This window comes from Pimephales promelas, chromosome 5 (assembly GCF_988280905.1).
Source record: "Pimephales promelas chromosome 5, fPimPro1.hap1.1, whole genome shotgun sequence".
Classification (NCBI taxonomy): Eukaryota; Metazoa; Chordata; class Actinopteri; order Cypriniformes; family Leuciscidae; genus Pimephales; species Pimephales promelas.
Window position 1 is genome coordinate 7,944,115 of NC_142773.1, and position 22,135 is coordinate 7,966,249.

Here is a 22,135-nt window from a genome sequence, read left to right on the forward strand (position 1 = left end):
GTATTGTATTTTAGCAATAAACGTTCACATCACTTCTCTGCTGAATATTTTTATCTAGATTTTATATTATGCACAAATTAAATTCTTTTTTTTTTGTGGCTCGTTTAAAAAGAACCCATGTAGGCAATAGTATTTCTCTATAATCCACAAGTATCACTGTAAAAAGTAAGGCCTAACTGTACAATAGAACTATATATTTTACTGAATACCCCTTTTGATTTTGTTTAGAAATTAATAATAGTCATCACTTGATAAATAAAGTATTAATCAGAGTAAAGGTCTTTTATTACTCACCTTCTTAAAAAAAAAAGTCCTCATTACCTATTGCAGATTTACAGTTCAAGTGATTTTCATTTGCTATAGTTAAGCAGCTATATGGCATAAGTGTCAACAATTGAATCTAATTTCATCCTTTGTATAAGTAGATTAAGAATTGTTTACACACATGAACTAACACCTCTGAGTTCATACCTTAAATTCATTCAAAGTCTTTGTGATGTGCTGGAGGAAACTTTACTGAGAGCTGGACGCTTGCATTGTCAATACAAGATCTTGACCAAACATTGATGCACCTCTTGGTGGAAATAATATCACAACATTTATTTTACAGTTTGAGCCTGATGAATCTTACCATTGTCATCCTGGAATAGGACCATGATGTGTCTTCCTACATGGTTGTTCAAGAAATGAATAGCTACACACTAACCCTACCATCAATTAGGTTAAGAAATGTTGCTAAAAATATAACATGCTAGAAAAATAATAATCACTGCCATAATGGTCTAATGACCCAATCATATTAAGCATTTGCCTATTTAAAATCCCTGTGAACCGGAAGTTGCAAACGATTTTTCTCCAGTGCTTTGACGTATTTCCAAGTGAAACGGAATATTGAACAGAGGGCAGGGTTTTACTCTAGCGCTCCTCCTCTCCATCTCTCGCTCATAGCAAACTAACGGTTTGAGGGGAGTGGTTAAGCGTTTCCCCACCCAAGCTGTGAAACCTACGTCATCAGAAAAAGAAACCATTCCAGACCGGAAGTAACTTTTCAGATTTTGATTAAAGATTACCAAGGTAAAATTATTATTTTTTAAATATATATTTACTTGCACGGATTAATTGTTCACCACAAGACTAGTAATATGCGCTAACAAAATAGGTTCAATTTTGATTTCACGGGGACTTTAAAACCAAACAGCGACTTTATATGTATAAATGACCCATAACAGGTAAAATTCTCATAATATTTTCATTATTCAGCTCGGTTCAGTTCAGTGACAGTCTAAAGAGCATTCATTATGAATGAAGTTCAGTTCAGCTATATAAGTAGCTTATAACAAGTGGAATTAGGGACTGCGCCTTTAAGGTGGAACACACTCTGTTACTCCCTCACAGTCCGAATGAGGAGCTCGAGCTGTGAACATCGCATATATGCATGCAGTGCAAAGCTCGTTTTATTCCTTTTGCTCCTGTCCTGTTTTATTTCTATTCAGTAACACAGTTGTTAGTGGAGTGTTTTGCAAACTGGCCCGTGTGTGTGGGATTGAGGACGCTGATAATAAATAACTACTGTGGAATATCAGTTACGCGAGTCTCTGCTTACACCATTCAGGCAAGCTGGTTAACCCCCTGGGGTCCACGGTATCGCCAGCGATACCAGCTCACATTTTTTTTTTTCACAAACCACGCATAAATGTCATTGTCTCAAAACTACAAAATTTTACATACATGCTGCTGACATATTAATGTAGCAGAGTTTGTGCTGAATACAGTGTAATAATACATTAGCCATGAAAATGTCACAAATAAAAAAAGCACAAATGTGCTTGTGCATGTCAGAACACCTCCAGGACCCAGAGAACACCTCAGACCCCAGAGGAGACCATACAGAAGACAAAAGTGTCGCTTTTATTTTGAGTCAGTTAAATGTTTATTAAATTCATTTCAGTAACAGAGTTGATGCTGCAAACTTTATTCGTGTGAAGAAAAAAAAAATTCAGCTATAAAACAGAAGACAATAGGCTCAGTTCAGTTCTTGTCCTATAATATCAATATCAACTGCATCAGTTTTTTTTCTTTCTTCATTTCTGGGGTTTGGGTTCCTTGCCACTGTCCTCTCTGGTTTGCTTATTTTTGGATCCGTAATTTCCAGCAATATTACTATTTAACTGCATTAACGCTACTGGATGAGTAAGAAAATTGTTTTTTTGTGCATTTGCAAAGAACAGATTTCAAGCAAATCATAAATATGCAATATCATAGTTTTATTGTTTACAATATCATGTTTTTTTCAGTAACTTTATCAGCACTGTTCTCAGTGGGACCAGTCACTCTATGGCTTATACATTCCATGGAAAGTAACCGGAGAGATGATATCAACTTCTGCCCTTGCAACCTCAGACAGGTCCTTGGCATTCAAGATTAGGCAAAATGTTGGTCTCTGGGCTCCAGGCGCCACCACAATTGTCATTAGGATACCTGTTAAGGATCAAAGCATTAAGAAATACACACTTGACAAGACATAATATTTGTCACTATGGCATGTCTCACTCACCATCATCCTCATCCACCGCATCGGGGTTTTGCACAAAGAGCGGCTCTGAAGGGTATGAGTCTGGCTCCTGCCATACCCAGGTCTCCTTAGTCCTCACATTCAGCTTGCAAATCTATGAATAATTAAAGATAGCCTAAAAAAGCACATTCTTCAACACTTGTTATAAGACCCAGATGTGTGATTATTCCTACCCTGTCAGGGACAAAGTGGTTGAGGCCCAGTCCATAGGCATAGGTGTAATTCTTTGCGTTATTCATTTTGTAGTTGATCTGGGGAAACTCGAACGCTTTGAGATTCAAACACATGATAAAACTTTACCTCAATTTTTTATGTCCAGCAAGTTAATAAGCTTTCAGGAAAAAAAAAAAATGTTATTTGAGAAATGAAGTTGTACATTAAACAAAAAGGAAGCAAAAGTTGTCATAACAACTTTAAATTAAGTTTGTCGTACCTTGTCGTGGACCAGAGAAAAGCACCTCAGGCTCAAGCCAAATGGTCCCATCAATACGCATTGTGGCTGTGGCTGTGGTGTACGGCAGAGAGATCAGATTTTTGCCCTGCTCCTCCTATAAGAAATCAGTGTTAAAGGGTCATCAATCTTGAAGGATCAGTATTTTTCTCCCAAAAATATTAATCCTATGTGGCTTGGTAATACTTTACAATAAGGTCTTATTAATGTTAGTTAATAAAAATTCAACTGTTCATTGCTCAGGTCAAATAAATAATATTAAAGTGCCCCATATAAGCTTTTTTAAATAGCTATTCTGAACTGTCTGAAACGATTTGCCTGTAATTCCAGTCTTACTTCCTGCTCAAATCTATGTAGGTTTGTAACAAATTTGCATAACGACAACCTATGGTCTTCATTGGCTACACGCAAACAACAACGCCATTACTAATGTTTGCGTGTGTATCAATTGCTGAGGATGGCTCCGGAGATAATATTCCGTTATACATCTGACGAGAGCAGAGTAGACCAATCACAGCAGACTGGGTCATCTGACCAATAAGAGCAGAGTAGACCAATCACAACAGACCGAGCCATCTGACCAGTCAGAGCAGAGTAGACCAATCACAACAGACTGGGCATCTGACCAATCAGAGCAGAGTAGACCAATCACAACAGACTGAGCCACCAGACCAGTCAGAGCAGAGTAAACCAATCACAACAGACTGGGAAATCTGACCAATCAGAGCAGAGTCATCCAAGCACAACAGACTGGACCACCTGACCAATCAGAGCAGAGTAGACCAATCACAACAGACTGGGCCATCTGACCAATTAAAGCAAAGTAGACCAATCACAACAGACTGGACCATTAGACCAACCAGAACAGAGTAGACCAATCACAACAGAACACTGGGCCATCCGACCAATCAGAGCAGAGTAGACCAATCAGAACAGACTGGGCATTCTGACCAATCAGAGCAGAATGGACCAATCACAGCAGACTGGACCACCTGACCAATCAGAGCAGAGTAGACCAATCACAACAGACTTGGCATCTGACCAATCAGAGCAGAGTAGACCAATCACAACAGACTGAGCCATTTGGCCAATCAGCGCACATCGGATCCTTTATTTAACAGTTTAAGACACTTTGAGAAAAAAGCTGATGCCACAATTTACTGTATATTATGAGAAAATTAAAGGGATTCTCCATCTCTGGAAAGATGAATGTGTATTTAAAATGGCTAATTTATGTAGAAGAAATGTGAAATTATTTTTGAATTTGGAGCTTCCTAGACTGAGAAAAGCCAGTAAATGTATTTTTGGCTTATGTGGATGAAAGACAACAACTCCCAGAATGCACTTGCTTCAAATTTTCTCAGCAATGTTAAAACGCACATCAACCAATAACTTGTTTAGCGTTCATGTAAACACTACATTCAGATTCACCAATCGGAGTGAATTAAGTTAGAAACAAAAGCTGTGCACGTAAACAATGAATGGCGACTGCAGAAAGCAAAAGCTGAATCCCGGACATCGACGGCCGGACATATCCGGGAAAAAGAGGATGGTAACCCCTACTACTCAGCTTTCTCCACAGAACAAGAGCCTGCTAGCTTAGCTTCCAAAAAAGATGTCTGACACTATGTGTAATCCCAGTCCTCCATAATGCATCCGTCTGCGTATTCAGTACCTTTGTCCATATTTTCAAAAAGTTTCTACCGGTGAAATCAGACGCACTGGCACTGATCTGTGATAGGTCTGTTAGCGAATTAGGCCCAACCCTCTATGGGTGGGTTTGAAAGGATGAGATCTAGTGCTTGTAGCCTTTACAGAAATTCCCCCCTTACACTTCCTCCTACAATGACGTAAAATATCGATTTTTTGCATCATTGTAGGAGGGAGAAAAAAAGGTAAATAACAGATTTCTCTCATCTCAGGGGAAAATGAGAGAGTGTTGCACGACCATTCAATAGTATGACTGGGTTTCTAACAATGGAACTCTTAATTCAAATGGGTGGAGTGACCCTTTAACGTGTTTTTTGATCTTGGATGCATGTAAACCTGTTGTAGGAGACTCCCAAACCAAATTAGGACCCTTTCTAATAGCATAATAGGGGCACTTTAACAGAAGTATTTATTTTAATAGTGTATAAGTAAATGTTGAAATTATTCTAATTTATTAAGACTAATGCATGCTTTGGAACTGTTTTTAATGATCAGTTCTTGTTATCTAATGGTAGCAAATGGCACCTTATTGTAAAGTGTTTGTTTTTTTATTTACCTTGTAGGGATCCAAAGGAATGACGTATCGCCTCACTTCTGGCTGAGGGGCAATCATGGCATTTCTTTTCACTTCGTCCCAGTTTGCACGGAGGTTTGCCAGCCACAGATAGTTGTAGACAAATTCAAAGCTAGAGAAGGGGAAAAAACCTCATCTTACCTGAAACTAGTTGTTATACATGACAATACACAATAGTTAGAATAAATAAAAATAAATGCACATACATCCTATAAATGTTCCTACTAAAATAATCAGTGGCGAATGGCTTTCAAACTTTCATGCAAGTAAATTCTTCTTTTACTTACCCTTTCCAGGCACACAGGTCAAAAACAATGTACCCCGAGTCCTCATAGCAGTTGATGTGATGGAAAAGACCCATTGCAGAGGTTCTGAATTTATAGTCAATGTATTCCCCTGGATGCTTCCTTGCAATGTGTATCCACGTCTGTATGAATGGACACAACAGCTCTAAGGAAAAGACCTAGAGCCTCCTAAAGTACAGTCATGTCATATATTATGCTTAAGTGATAAATAAACAAGATCATACGCCTTTCTCCTCATCAGATTCAAAGCAGTCCATATAGTTGGATCCTCGAATACTCCATGCGCTCAGGAATTTCAACAGGTTGATTTTGACTGGTGTTTCAACAAAGACAAAGTAGTTCTCGGTCATCCCAAAACTAGTGGGGGAAAAACATAGGGAAAATGGGTGTTATTGATTATATAGATCTGTTCCGTACCGTTCCTAGAACCCTTCCAGCACGAGTCACGACGGTGGAAAAGCGACCATTTGCGACAAAAATTTAAATTGAATGGATCAAATGTCATGTGGTACAATCACACGTAAAAACATAAAAACGCCTTTTAATGCATAGGAGTGTACACATTTAATCATTTTGTCATTTTTTTTTAAAATACTGTATATATAGGCCTTTATATTTGTTGCCTTGTTTGGGCAGTTGAACCACATGACATTTTCAACCTGAACTAACCTTGACTTGTTACAAAATTGTCAAATTATCTGATGAGACTTACTGACGTTGACACCAAGTTTTTTCTTGTTAGGTTTTTGCATGTTGGTTGCACCACAAGTCTTCGATTTGATTGACAAATGTTTTTTAGATATAAAAAAAGCAGTAAAGTTTTGAAAAAAGAAAAGAAATTGTAAGAAATAATGATGAAAGATATTGCCAAACTATGTTTAAGTAGGCTTTCTATTGAAGACTTTCATTCATTTAATGCGTCTTCATCCATTATGCTATCAGGACAGTTGCACCACCCTGACATTATTTTTTATTATTATTACTTTATACCCCCCCCCAAAAATATCAGAATTTTAATTCATAAATGTTCTGTATGAATTGCATTTCAATTAGCTTTTGGATGAATGGATGGACAAACACATGAGCATCACATCATTGACCCCTGTACTGCGTTTTTGAGCATATAACACAATCCATGCTGATATCCAGAGTCAGACCTTCTATAAACAAGGAGTTAATATTGAGGAATTACATTTTAGACACTATGGCCTGGTTTCACACACACACGGGATTTAGATTAAGCCAGGATTATGCCTTAATCTAAATTATGCTCTTAATCTTCTGTTAAATTAGGATATTTAAGTAGCTTTTTTTTAAAACATGCTTTGGAAAAAAACATTTCTGGTGTGCATCATGAGACAAAACAAATGCACTGACATATTTTAAGATAAGCTTTCAGTTAAAACAGCTCAAACATGCATTTTAAACTGAGACTAGGCTTAAACCTTGTCTGTGAACCAACATTGTTTCCCCAACAACGGAAATAGTTTCAAATGAAGATAAAGCAGAATAAAAGAGAATATCTGAGCAACACATTAGTGGTACTATACATTATCCTTTACTTGTGATCTACACAATAATGTTTCTTTTGGCCAATGTACTGTAGCTATAATTTCATCATTGTTATTACCTGTAATAATTTAGAGGAAACTGAAACATTGATTTTAAAATATTTTTATTTCTTTTATATATTTATGTTTTTGATGATTAATCGAATGACTATTACCTGTGCACGTAGGATGGCTTGAACCTTTCAGCACTTGGGAACTGCACAACCACCTTGGATTTGTCAATGGGGTCAGATTTGTCTGAAAGATTTTATTGGCATTAAAACAAATGAGTTTAGTGAGCATTAGTCATCGTTTAAGCAACTTCTTTAAATTATTCTCAATGATGGTAAGACCGCTTACCTTTTTGTTTAGGTGGGATTCGGACAATATTGTAGGCCAGTGAGGCTCCCTTCCCCATGCAGTTCCCAATGTTGTACACTGTACCATCTTTCTCAATGTGGGGATGGGCTGTTACTCCGTTTATGTTGACGTAATCACACATGTCAACCTTTTGGAATGATTAAGTTATATTTCTTAAGTTGATGGAAAGCTATTTAGGACTACAAAACATTCAAATCAATATACAATAAATCTCTGCATTACCTTTTTCAAGGTTTCCAAGGTGTCCACATTTACTTTGGTGATATAATTAGTCTCCGTGACAGCATAAAAATCCTCTCCGATGGGGTAGACGTTCACCAGGCAGTTGTCTGTCACCTCAACACCTTTGAAATATGAGAAGAACCTGTCAAAAAAAATGTCAAAATGTTAAAAAATACTGATGCACCAAAGCCATAAGCATTATGCCATGCATGCAAAAGCTTTCAGTTCGGTGAACTACAACAGTTTGCCGAAAGGTCTGTTCACACCAAGAACTATAACCAGAACTATATTGCGCCCACACCAACAGACAATACCGTTCTGTCTATTTTAAGCGCATACTGCAGGTTTGTAGTCTGTCTCTTTAAATGCTTGAGCTCGTTCAAGCCGGATCGATTCTGATTGGCTGTCAATGTTTGAATCATTCATCAGCTGGGAAAAAAATAATTGTAAAACAATTCGTTCTGAAAGTGATTCCAATGATACCTCTTCTCTGTCGTTATTGTTATAGTTGTGCTGTGGACTCTTATAGTTATCTTATAGTTATCGCCCTTGGTGTGAACGAGCCTGAAGTCCAGTCAGACCTGGAGAAGATATTCTTGCAGGGATCTGGATAGGCGCAGGTGCCGAACTCTGTAATGACCACACGTTTCTCTGTCATAGCACGCACGTAGGCATCCGTTTTGACAAACCTGGGAAAACAAAACACCATACTCAATAGATTTTTGTATTATTTTCCTTTAAACAGAGAAAACAAAAAGATTATTTGACATACTTGCGGAAATATGTGACCTGTCCATTGCTGAAATCAAACTTGTGCATGAGGGCCTGGCCATCGAAAAGATGGTAGAAGGGCTCGGATCCAGCCTCAAACAAACCGGGACCCAGGCGGAGCAGACTCCCTTTTATAAATGAGGGAATGCGACCTAAAAAATGCACATCATTCACAAGCGTTCTCAGAACTATACACTGGAAAATGCTGCTTAGCACATAGTATGTTGCTCATGTGAGCAACTCGAGTTGTTTTTTTGACTCTTAAAGGAGAACTCTGGTGCAACATGAACCTTTGGTCTAATAACACATTGGTACCTAGTGGACCGTTCTCTGAGATTTGTTTTCATGATAATCGAATGTAAAGAGTTAAAAACTGTTTAGCGTATACACTAGAATATAGGGCATATTGTAATGAAAACTAAAATCTCTAGTTTAAACAAGGCTCAAAATAGCCCCACACTAACACAGAAACATAATGAGGGTCCATACATGCAAAACAAAGCATTGAGAACTTTGTAAGTGTACAGACCGTTTAATAAGAAGATACCTTATAAAGACAGTCCACTTCGTGCAGGAGCCATCTTAGAAAACAGTCTTGATAAGTCGAACCTTGTTAGTGGTATTAACTAGCGATTTTTATTTTTCATTACTCTATGCCCATTATACTAGCATTATACGCTAAACAGTTTTTAGAGATAAAACTCTTTACATTCGAATCTCAGAGAACGGTTGACTAGGTACCAATGTGTTATTAGACCAAAGGTTCATTTGGAGTTGTCCTTTAACGCATGAATTGTTCGTACTGTCTGATTACATACTTCATTTGAATTTTAAGTTACTTCACACCTGTTAAAAAACATATGTTCTATATAATATGTAGTATGAATGGAATTCGTATACATGTTGTTACTGTCACATGACCGACCTACGTCACTTCCATTCATTAATCCCCTCACGGGATAGTAAAGTATCGAATGCACACTTCAGAATCTCGCTAGAAGTAGGAGATCATCCGGGAACTTTTCACCTATTGTTTTTCTAATGGATTACATTCATACACAAATTTTTTAGAGGTCGAAAAGTAATTCTTTACAGTATTTAAAGTAATACCTACTCAAGACAGTATGTCATTTTGGATGCAGCCAATGTATTCAGACATACTACTCTTTTGGAATAGTTGTTCACATACGATAGTACTTCCTTCTGTACTTACGCCTATTTTCAGCACAGCGCTTGCAGTATTCTGTCATCCGGACTATATTTCCATAGCATGAAGGTAAGATCTTACGGATTTATCGGCCGCTCGTTTTAAAAATTGTCTACTGGCCTAAGTTATGAGGTCTGCTTAAAACATTAAAATGCTCATGATAACTTTCGTTAACTCTACAATAAGTAAATCCACTTCACCAGCTAATTACTCACCGACAGCGATGCCTTAGGCTGCTGCAAAAATGGCGGTTTAAACACAAAATACAAAAGATAGCTGTGCACTTGTTTTTTTAGATCTATATAGTAGAGAAGTGTGTGATTACAAACGCAGCGAGGGTCTTTGTCAGGCCAAACAAGCAAATCTTTTTATCCTTAAGTTTTTTCTTTATTGGAGGAGTTCAAGTTGTGGAATAAAATCACAAAATTGTTTTTAATACATATTTAACAATCGATAAATAAGTCAAAGATTTGTTAAGATTGAAGAATGAAGGAAATACCAGTGACTGTTGCTGGAAGAGGTTCATTCAGCTCCTCCACAGTCTCAAAGATTTTCTTATAGCCTCCAGCAGGGTGTTCAAAACTGAAAATAATATTTATATATTTAAATTATTAAATACATAGGAGGTTTACATTTAAGAGAATCAATGCACCAATTTTAACCATTTACAAAAAATAACTACAAATATATTTTCCAATGACAAAAACATAGTATAAATCCAAAACATGTTCATCTAGATATCTCAGGTATGCTAAACTATCAAACCCACACAAGAAAAGTCACTTACCGGCTAACCATGATTGCTGCTGGGACAGTAAATGTCTGAGACACAGATTGTTCTTGTTGGTTTGTCAGCGGAGCCCTGAGTTTATGGGTTTTATACTTTATCCTCTACACAGTTTTTGCGTAGACTAACTTTGACCCCCGTCACAGCCAATGGCAGTTATTTGCTAAACAACAATCCCATTGTACAAAGATCCTGAGATGCAAGCTACAAAAGCCATTCTTCAAATAGGATTTGATTTGCAGCTAAAAGCTGTGATGCAATTAGGTAGACAAAACGTGATTGTAAAACGTCAGAATCATAAATAAGCTGACAAAGCCCTCCAACAAAGACTTGATTCGGCTAATAATAAAAAACATCAGCCCATTGTAAAACATAAAAAGGACATTCTACATAAAGGTGGTTTATAACAAGTCTATCTGAGGTATGGAGTATTTCCTCACTGAGTTTTAGTTCTTTTTTCAAACTTTTTTTTTTTTTTTGAAGGACACCAAAATGCATTGCATGAAAAAAAAAACAGTGTTTAGATACATGTTTAGATAGCCTTACAAAATAACCCTAATAAATATCCTTCAAACAAAACCCTAATGCGTGTTTCTGTCCTCAAACAGCCATTCTTTAGGAGAGAGTGTGTAAGCCACATTATGGCAGAACAACCAACACATTGTTTGCCCAGTCCGTTGGGAAAACCAGACACAATAAATGAGTCTATCAGCAAAAGCTGATGTTTTAAACAAGATACATCTAATAGTGAACTGTAGCACAAACTGTCAGTCTTAATGTGGTGTGATTTGACAACTTATTGCAATAAAAATATTGATGTAAAGTCTTTTATATCTTGATTTTCTTTTCCTTGCCTCATGCATGTCTCATAAAAGCTAGTGCCGCTTATTTTATTTCCCAAGTTTTGCAACCTCCGAGATCACCAAGGCTTTTTTCAGCACACAAACAAAGGGCTTTCAGCGTTTATCACATTCCTGAACAGATTTGCATTAACTCTGAAGAATGCTTGCTTTCGCATCACAGGCCAAATGAAACAAGCACGTGTTTGCAAAGGAGAGTACTGAATTTAAATAAAATGTCTTATTCTGCACTAGTGCCTTATATAAAACATTACAACACAATATAAAAATGATCAAATTATGAAATGATGTCCCTCTACCTATACATTTACAAGATGATGTCATGTTTGAGTAACAGTAATGTCATATTTTTGAAGCAAACCAGTGATGTACAGTTAAAAAATGTAATATATATATATACACAATGTATATGTGTGTGTGAGAGAGAGAGAACATGCTAATAAACTTTAACCTTAACTTACTTAATCTCACTTCCACGAAGCAAAGGCATTCACATCCAGTAACCAGCTTTTTTTAATGACTATACTTACACATATTTGATCTTGAAAGAGCATAAGACGTGATTTGCAAGCACTAATTCAGGTGTTGACTTAAAACAGAGGAACTCTTTTTTATTTTTAACATATGTTACAAAAATACATATACAAAAAGCTTGACCTCACATGTGTAAATAGTAGCAAGCATTGTCAGAATGAAAACTGGGCCAAACTGCACAAATCCCCTAGATTGAAAACCAAGCTTCAAATCAAATGACTTTAATTGCAACAATCCTTCATCGGGTGACGTGAGAACTCCTCCCGCATCAACACTAAACAGGTCCGTCATACTTTCACCTCCAGTCACTTTTGCTGAGAACTTTCCAACAAGCGTTTTTTCACACTGGTCAAATCTGTTACAAACAAATCCCTTTTGTGTTGAAATGCATTTTTCCACAATTCACAGATCTATCCCTTTTCTGCAACTCATTAAGATGGCTGTTAAAATGGCTAAAGAGATGTCTTACATGGGGAGTTGGTAGATATCCAGCCCAGGCAGTTTTATGTATGGCAAAATGACATCATTAAATCCATGCTCGAAACTTATACATTAATTACTGTCGGCACAGTAACTCGTTTAGGGGAGCATGGCCCGCGAATGTCCTTGGTGCCGGCCCTAAAAATAAAACACTTGTTTTAACCTATAAAAATGCTATATACAGTATTTTAGAATATTTATTTGAACTCAATAGATCACTGCCTGCCATATGATATGCATAAATAAAAACATATAAAAAATAAATAAATATTGAAAATAAAATTTAAATACAAAATTAAGACACATAATATGTAAACTTGGGTAAAAAGAAACAAAAGGCAAATCTGGCCATTAAGAGGTGCAAATCTCTGTAAATGTATATTAGTCCTATTTCATAATAAACAGAACACTATCCAACACTTAAATATTCAGTAAAGTATCAAAATTAAATATTGAAAATTAATAATGTTCACACACTTTGCATTCGAGCCCGTTCTCATCTGGCGTCATATGAGGCGCAGATATATGCCAGAAGGCGTCTCCTAGTGGTCTAACCCCTAACCCTACTCCTGACCTAAACCTACCCATAACCGAAGTGTGTTATATTGACGCTAAAGAGTGCCATGTGCGTTGTATGTATACTCGTTGTTAAAAGTGTCAGTATATGCCACCTTATGATGAGAATGTGTTGTGCATTCAAGTGCAAAACACACACACACACACACACCTGTAAACTTGGGTAATAAGAAACAAGGGAAAATCTGGCCTTTAATTAATAATACTGCACAATAAACAGAGCACTATCCAAGTCATAAATATTCAGTAAAGTAATACAAATATAAAATAAATAATATTCAGTTATTCACACACTTTGCAAGCGCAAAACTAAGACGGAAAAAATGAAAACGTGGGTAACAAGAAACAAAGGAAGATTTGGCCCTTAAGTAGTGCAAATCTCTGTACCTGTATATTATTGCACAATAAACAGAGCACTATGAACATGTTTTTGTTCTCAGTGAAAATGAACAATACATTCATCTATACTAAAATACTCCTCAAGAAGCTTTTCAAATCTTTTGTCTGCCAGTCTGTTCCTCTTCGGAGACAAGACAAGCTTGCCCATGCTGAACAGTCTCTCGACAGGAGCACTAGATGGAGCAGCTGTCAGGATTTGTCATGTTGTATAAGGTCATTCTGTTCTGTGAGCTGTCTTGATCTAAGTTTGTACCTTGTTGTCTTTTTCAAGTTTATTGGTCTAGTATTGTCTATGTTCATTTGCCCCCTTGTGGGTTTTTTGTTTTCTATCTGTTAATTAAAGTTATATGTTTATTTATGACTGTCTGCGCTTGGGTTCATTTCTGCATTTCGTGACAGAACGAACCAACCACTTTGAACCCAGCAGACAATATGTCTTTTCTGGCTAGAGAGCAATCAGAGGACCATGAGGAATGGTGGCGGACGTTAACCTCTGATCTGAAGGAGGGTAGGACTCCGTTTCCTTCCCAGGGAGAGGAGTCCCTGGAGAAATATGCCCAGGATGTTGAGGGGAGGAGGAGATTTATGCCCGAAATCCTTGTAAACTCTTGTTTCATTGCGGGTCTCAATGCACCACCTCCGATGTGTGAACGGGAAGAGTTGATTCGACGCCCGTTCAATGAAGTGGTGAACTATGTGTGTCGGAGAGAGTGGCAGGATCCTACAAGGACTATGAATGCTCCATCATTGCCAGGGGTTTCGGAGGGTCTTGTTCTAGCTGTTGCAACACTTGGGGACCAGGCTCTCTTCGCCTCAATTCCCAAGGCACCTGCAGTAGCTGGTCGCCGTCGCAGAAAGCGAGGCAGACGGGTGTCAGGGGAATCTGCAGTAGAAACCTCATCTACTGAGTCTGCCCAGCGAGAGCCTGTTCACGTCCCGGTTGTCCAGCGAGAGATGGTGCACGTCCCATCCGCCCAGCGAGAGACTGTTCACGTCACGCCCGCCCAGCGAGAGACTGTTCACGTCACCCTTGCTCAGCGAGAGACTGTTCACGTCCCGTCGGCCCAGTCAGAGACTGTCCGCGTCCCGTCCGCCCAGTCAGAGACTGTTCTCGTCCCTTCTGCCCAGTCAGAGATTGTTCACATTCCGTCTGCCTTCCTGAGCTGGAACTATCTGGAGCGTCTGACACGGATATTGGAGAGGCCGGTGTCCGGTGTTTCGGAGCTGAACCCAGTGCCTGTTCCAGAGCCCGAGGCGGAGCCTGAGCCTGTTCCAGAGCCGGAGGCAGCGCCAGCACCTGTGCCTGTTCCCGAGCCGGTGTCTGTTCCTGAGCCGGTATCTGTTCCCGAGCCATTGTCCGGTCCTGAGAGTACATCGCCATCATGGTCGTCTGAGGGGGTTGTTCCACCGCCAAGGAGAAGGAGGAAAGCTTCACGTCCTCCATCTCAGCTTCTTTCGGGATCTGCATCCACTCTCCAGCCCGCTGCGGCCAGTCCGGTCCCGTCTTCAGAACCATCTGCTTCACTGTTTGTCTCAGGGTCACAGTCGTCTGGTTTGTTTCCTGTGGGTCCCCTGGTTACCCCTGTGACTGTATTGCCCCAGTCTATTGCCTCCAAGACTGTACCCCTTGTATCTCCACCTAGACCTGTTCGGTTTCCTTGCCCTCTCCTATGTCCAGTGAATCTAGGACTGTTTTTTCACCTATCCACTCTGGACCCCCACCTATGAACTCTTTTGTTCCCCCTCCCCCCCTCCCTTGTGTGTTATTTTTGTTAAGTCATCCTAATCCTGTTATTATGTTTTCTTGTTTGCCATTGTTGCTAGTGGTTATGTTTTGTTGGTTTGTGTCTGAGTTACAGTCTGTTATGTCTCTTGTGAAGCGTCTGGTAGCCGCTTCTTAAAGGGGGGGTAATGTCAGGATTTGTCGTGTTGTATAAGGTCATTCTGTTCTGTGAGCTGTCTTGATCTAAGTTTGTACCTTGTTGTCTTTTTCAAGTTTATTGGTCTAGTATTGTCTATGTTCATTTGCCCCCTCGTGGGTTTTTGTTTTCTATCTGTTAATTAAAGTTATATGTTTATTTATGACTGTCTGCGCTTGGGTTCATTTCTGCATTTCGTGACAGCAGCAGCATTGTAACGTGGTGACATTTTCTTGATGAGAGAAAATCAACACAGAGAGTTAAAGTTTAGTGCTGAAGATCTAATATAGTCTGCCTCCTGGTTTTCTGCTGAAGTGGAGGTGTCCAAAGGAAAATAAATTGTTCTCTTGAATCTGTGTGATATGAAATGCACTCTAATTCCTCAAATGACTTTTTGAGCTCAATATTAATTTTTTCATATTCACTGTCTATGAATTTAGCAAAAGTGTTACGACATGGGGCACCCCCCTTTCCTCCTCCTTGTATTGGTATTTTATCAAGGATAGTTCTGAATGACTCATCCACAGTGGACAGGGGAAGCATGTTTTCAACAACATACCTTGCAATCAATGTGTTCAGCTCGGCCTTGGTCACCAGTCGCTGACCCGCCTTGGCCAAGCGTTGGTTGACCTTCGTTGGAGTTCACGTTAGGTGCATTTGGGCTTGGGTTGGGTTAGCAGTAGCAGTTGCAACAAGTGTCATGTTAGCATGTATTGATGTGAGGTACTTTATAAGATTCAAGTTGCTTGAGGCAGATGTGGATAAAGTCTTTTTTTCCCTGGGCATAGTGTGTATGTCACATAAACATTCTTGCCTTTAATTTCAATGAGCGACACGTAGTGCCGGTACTTCCAGTTTGAGAATGCTACCTTTGAATTTCTCCATTACTGAAAAAATAACGCCGTTATACTGTACTTAAACACTGTTACTCCCAACACAGGTCATAACTTTCACTAGGTGGAAGAGAAGGCTGCCATACGAGTCAGTGGAACTTCGTTTTCTAGTAATTCCAGCTTCACTTCTGGATGCTGTGATGAATTAGTGTACTTGTTCAATTCAGATGCTCTGTGCTTACTTTTAGCTGTGAAAAAACAGATTCATATCCACCCCCAACCTGCTTGTCACCCAACATGTCAGCAAAAGACTTTGGATAGTGGCTCACTACTTTGCGAGTAACAGTAAGACACTGTGATCTGGTGGGGTTTGTGTCATGTTTTCTCATTTCGTCAGCAAGGATTCTAATCATTTGTCTTCTGTCAGAAGGAGAAGGTCTCTGTCCATTCTCAACAGCACTCTTATACCAGCTGGCATTAAGTTCCAGGGAGCTTTGAAATTTTCAGGCCATGAATGTGAAGCACTGGTTGATGCTAGACTGCTTGATGTTGGCCTTGAGGAGCTTGATGGAGGTGAACCAAGAGTAGGGTTTGTTCCAGGGCGAACCAAGGGGAGAACCTCAGCAGGTTGCAGTACCACTGTGCAGTTTTGATGTTCTGTGAGTATATATATATCAGTTATGTCTCTTAAATTACATCATAAACAATACTAAAATGCATTGTAACACAGTTAAAGGGATAGTTCACCCATTAAATAATCAGCCTCACCCTCATCTTTCTAAACAGAAAGACTTTTGTTCACTTTGGTAGATCCTAGAGACTTCTGTCCCTCTATTGACAGTAGATGTAACTTAAACTTTTAGTATAGTTACCCATATGACTCTAGTGGTTTAATTTTAAGAGGCGATGCAAATGCTTTGTTTACCCCCAAAAGCTATATAATTTACCACTTTATTTACAAAATAATAATCTCCAATGTGAATTCACACAACAATGTCTCCTCTCATGTCACCACAACACACTCATGTTGCTTCATAAAATTGAGGTTACACCAGTGGTGTAACATCCATTACTTTAATGTCTATGGAGTGACAGAAGTTTTTCAATTTCATCAAAAATATCTTAATTTGAGTTTTGAAAATGAAGGATTGTCTTGCTTGTGTGGAACGACATGAGGGTGAGTAATTAATGACAGTGTTTTGATTTTTGGGTGAATTAACCCTTTAAATTAACATATATATATATAATTATTTGTTTTTTAATCTACATCACCTTTACCTTGATTTTTCCAGGAACTAAGAAGTTTTCTGCATTGGATCGGTCGTATAAACTCCAAAATGTCATCTTCTTTTACATAAACCAAATCATCCAGGCCCTCGACACCTTGGTCCATGTGCTTCTCAACCAGCTGGTTGGTTACATCTGGAGATAGGTTTGGCAAAACCTGACAATACAACATATTTCAGGACTCCTTTCATTCCAGACATGGATCTAGAATTGGGAAGGAATTATGGAGAACAATTACTGACAAGCCACACATTGAGTATTTAGCCAGAGGATAGTAATCCAGCTGGAATTCCACTGGAGGTGATAGCTGGGCGAGTGCAGAATGAATGGGAGTCTATGGGGCTAAACGGCTAAATGTGTCTCTTTCACCTGCTTGTCGTTAAATCCAAATAGATTTTATTGTTGATTCCGCAAGTTCAATATAGATTACAGGCCAAAAGTCGAATGAACGAGTACTTATGTCCTTTTGATTTCTTACAGTGTAAAGAAGGACTCGTTATTAATGTCGTGGTAACGGGGATCAGCCAATCAGCGCCTTTGTTTTTGGAGTCACGGAGAGGACACCCGTTTTGCGCGAACTGATAGGTTTCGTTTTTGAGTTAACGGTGAGAGTGGCCGGGAAGCCCATCGTAGTTCCCATTCAGGGAACTTCGAGCTGCGTGTAAACGCCGTGGGAACGCCTCTGCGTGACGAGTCATGAAGCACGTATGAAATCTGTCCAATGGCGAGACGGAACGTCATAGGCGGGGTGACGTATCGACCAGGAAACTATAAAGCATCCCCGAAACACAAGCGCAACAGCTTCTGAGTCTTCACAAGCGCTCTATGTATGAATATTGTCTGTCTGTCTGATATTGTATATATATATATATTGGAAAATATGGCGAGCAAACAACAGCAGAATTTCAGAAAGTGTGTTCATCCCTGCCCTCGCTTCATCACGGGTGGGGATACACACGATCTGTGTGTTGTTTGTTTGGGAGTGCAGCATGCTCAGTCGGCTCTCGAGGGGGCCGGCTGTGAGCACTGCGAGTGTCTGTCCATGAAGACACTTCGCTCCCGCCGGGCACTCTTCGAGGAGAGTGGTTCGGTGCGCGCTCCCCGCGGCTCGGGTCCCGCTGCTGCCGAGGCACAGCGAAGGCTTGCGTCGTGGGGTTCGCAGATGGATCTATCAGCGGGGATTGAGACGGGCCCCGCCCTTTCTCTGCCCTTACCTGGTAGATCCAGTGCCTCAGTTCTCGCTGCGGGGGTCCGCGTTGCGGTTTCTCCTGCCCGGGCTGAGGCGCCATCACTTCAATTATCCAGTTCTGAGGAGCTGGATGTTGAAAGTGTGGATGCAGAGTCTATGGACTCAGTGGAGATCGGGGACTCGCCATCCCAGTCTCCCGCGAATGTAGAGCTGATGGAGGTTTTGACTCGGGCTGTGGAAAAATTAACCATTGAATGGCCAGTTGAAAAACAAGAGTCGAGAGTAAAAAGTAAAATGGATGAGAGATTTTTAAAATCACACTCACTACCTCCACGCCGGTGTTTGCCCTTTTTTCCCGATCTACACACCGAGGTGTGTAGATCGTGGAACAAACCAGTGTCAGCTAGAATTTTGACACAACAGACCTCTATGTACGCTAATATTGCTGGGTCTAGGGGACACGGTTATGGGGCGATGCCGAGGATGGAGGAAGTTTTGGCGAGCCATCTTTCTCCTGAGACGGCATCGTCTTTTAAAACACCGGCGTTGCCCACCAAGCCACTCAGAAATACTTCGGTTTTGGTGGGCAAAGCTTATTCAGCGGCGGGACAGGCAGCATCTTGCTTGCATACGATGGCCATCCTCCAGGCGTATCAAGCAGATCTGCTGAAGGATATGAGCGAGGGGGAGGTCGTCAGCACTGACGTGATTAATGAGCTGCGTCAGGCGGCAGATATTTCTCTCCGTGCCACCAAGGAGACGGCCAGATCAGTCGGCCGCTCTATGGCAGCCCTGGTGGCCACGGAGAGGCATTTATGGCTAAATCTGGCTAATATGAAGGAGAAAGATAAAGCTTTTCTCCTGGATGCGCCGCTGTCGACCGAAGGTCTTTTTGGTGGTTCTGTGAACGCAGTGATTGAGAGATTCCAAGAGGGAAAAAAGCAGGCAGCGGCGCTCCAGAAATGTCTCCCCGTCCGTACTCATCCTTCGGGGGCTGCTGGGCGAGAGCAGCCCCGCCCGTCGGGTTCCTCGCATAGGGCGCAGCAGAAGAAGAGCGTCGCGTCTCGGGCTCCTCCCCAGCAAAACTGGGCTGAGACGCGGCGTTCTCAGGCGAGGTCTTCCCGGGATAGAACCGATCTGAGGACGGTTATTGTCGCCAGGAAGGCTTCGTCGAAGAAGTCCTGACGCCACTGGTGTCAGGCTACTGAGGGTGGTCCCCTCAGAGGTGAGAGACAGAGGTGTTCGCCGCTGAATCCGGCGCCCGCTCTCTCTCGGTGCCCTCAGGGGTTCGTTCTGCCAACCCTGCCTGTAATGGGGGGTGCAGACGGTCCCAGCGAGCGATTTCCCGAAGGACGCTCGTTTGCTCCGAGGAGCGATACAGAACGGTCGTTGAACCCTGCCTGTGCGCGGTCACAGGGCGCTGTTTCTGTTTTAAAAACTACTCCAGAGGCCAGTCTCGAGAGGCTGGTACCCTTAGTAGAATTTCTGGTAGAATGGGGAAGTCTTCCAAATATATCTCGTTGGGTCCTGCAGACTATCGAACGCGGGTACGCGATCCAGTTCAGGTCGCGTCCACCTCGTTTTCGGGGGGTTTTGCCCACAGTGGTGACCCCCGAGCAGGCTCTGGTTATGGAACAAGAAGTGAAAGCTCTGCTAATGAAGGGGGCGATAGAACGAGTTCTTCCTCCCGACAGAGAGCTGGGGTATTACAGCCGGTACTTCATTGTTCCGAAGAAGGATGGGGGGCTGCGTCCGATTTTAGACCTGCGCCTCTTAAATCGGTCAGTAGGGAAGCTCAAGTTCAAAATGCTGACTCTCAAGCAGATCGTGTCACAGATCAGGTCCGAGGACTGGTTTGTCACGATAGACCTAAAAGACGCGTACTTCCATATCTCCATCCTTCCGCAACATCGGAAGTTCCTGAGGTTCGCTTTTGGGGGCGAAGCGTACCAATATCGGGTCCTTCCATTCGGCCTAGCGTTATCTCCTCGAACCTTCACGAAATGCATGGACGCGGCCTTGGCTCCGCTGCGTCTCCAGGGCATTCGCATTTTAAATTACATCGACGATTGGTTGATTCTGGCTCAATCAGAGCATCAGGCGATTCGGCATCGAGATGCCGTCCTCGCCCACATCAGAAGGTTGGGGTTGAGACTCAACGCCAAGAAGAGTGTGCTTTCGCCAGTTCAGCGGACCACTTTTCTAGGCGTGGTATGGGATTCGACGACGATGCAGGCACGTCTGTCGCCGGCTCGTATAGCCTCGATTATCTCGACTGTCACGCAAGTGAAGCTAGGCCAGTCACTCACTGTAAAGGAATTCCAGAGAATTCTGGGTCTGATGGCAGCAGCATCCAACGTGTTACCGTGCGGCCTGCTGTACATGAGACCACTACAGTGGTGGCTCAGGACCAAGGGGTTCTCCCCGAGGGGAAACCCGCTCCGCAAGATCAAGGTCACGCGACGTGGTCTCCGTGCCCTGGCTATGTGGAAAGAACCTTGGTTCCTGTCCCTGGGACCTGCGCTGGGAGCCCCGTGTCGCCGGGTAACGGTGACGACGGATGCCTCTCTCACGGGCTGGGGAGCGATCATGAGTTGTCGCTCGGCCCGCGGGCTGTGGCAAGACCATCATCTCCGATGGCATATAAATTGTCTAGAGATGATGGCGGTGTTTCAGGCTTTGAAACACTTTCTCCCAGACCTCAGAGATCATCATGTTCTTGTCCGGTCAGACAACATGTCTGTGGTCTCTTACATAAACCACCAGGGGGGTCTGCGCTCACGTCCATTGTACAAGCTGGCGCGCCAGATCCTGTTGTGGTCCCAGGGGAAACTTCGGTCGCTGAGAGCGATTTATATCCCAGGATACTTAAATCGGGGAGCGGACATCCTGTCGAGGCAGGGGCCGAGGCCCGGGGAGTGGAGACTTCACCCCGAGGTGGTGGAGCTCCTTTGGAGACACTTCGGTCGGGCCGAAGTGGACCTCTTTGCGTCCAGGGAGAACTCACACTGCCCGCTGTGGTTTTCCCTGAGTCCTCCAGCTCCATTGGGGCTGGATGCGTTGGTACAGGAGTGGCCGAGGGCACCCCTGTACGCTTTTCCCCCGATTGCTCTGCTCCCAGGGGTTCTGGAAAGGATTCGCCAGGAGGGGGCCAGTGTACTTCTGGTGGCCCCCCGTTGGCCAACCAGGGTATGGTTTGCGGACCTGATTTCCCTTCTCGAGGGTCCTCCTCTGGAGATTCCGGTCAGGAGGGACCTTCTGTCTCAAGCGGACAGGGGGATACTCCACCCCCGTCCGGAACTGTGGAGGTTGTGGGCTTGGCCTCTGAGGGGGCCCAGCTCATAGATTCAGGTCTCTCGACTGAGGTCGTGGAGACCATCCTCCAGTCCAGAGCCCCATCCACGAGGAAGTTGTATGCCTCGAGGTGGAAACTGTTCACCTCTTGGTGTGGAGAGCGACAGTTGGATCCAGTTAACTGCCCGTTGCCGGCAGTGCTGGAATTCCTTCAGGAACGCTTCTCCACAGGGT

The 22,135-nt window shown here is 41.9% G+C and overlaps 1 protein-coding gene across 1 annotated transcript; it reads right to left on the bottom strand.

Annotated features, from left to right (window-relative positions):
• Positions 1 to 1,906: 1,906 nt before the first annotated feature.
• Positions 1,907 to 10,706, bottom strand: rpe65a (retinoid isomerohydrolase RPE65 a). Its single transcript, XM_039649779.2, has 14 exons — positions 10,531 to 10,706; positions 10,243 to 10,325; positions 8,538 to 8,688; positions 8,347 to 8,454; positions 7,766 to 7,907; positions 7,523 to 7,670; positions 7,339 to 7,420; positions 5,837 to 5,969; positions 5,595 to 5,734; positions 5,290 to 5,419; positions 3,006 to 3,120; positions 2,746 to 2,840; positions 2,555 to 2,666; positions 1,907 to 2,478 (listed from the first exon to the last, which is right to left on the bottom strand). Exons 1-14 carry the CDS (start codon positions 10,539 to 10,541, stop codon positions 2,333 to 2,335), a joined length of 1,596 nt encoding a protein of 531 aa, XP_039505713.1. The 5' UTR covers positions 10,542 to 10,706; the 3' UTR covers positions 1,907 to 2,332.
• Positions 10,707 to 22,135: the final 11,429 nt, after the last annotated feature.

Coding starts and splice junctions, on each gene's coding strand:
- rpe65a (XM_039649779.2), bottom strand. Junction 8,689..10,242: donor TCTTCCAGCAACAGTCACTG/GTATTTCCTTCA, acceptor TGCATTTTTTAG/GTCGCATTCCCTCATTTATA. Junction 7,421..7,522: donor AATCCCACCTAAACAAAAAG/GTAAGCGGTCTT, acceptor AAAATCTTTCAG/ACAAATCTGACCCCATTGAC.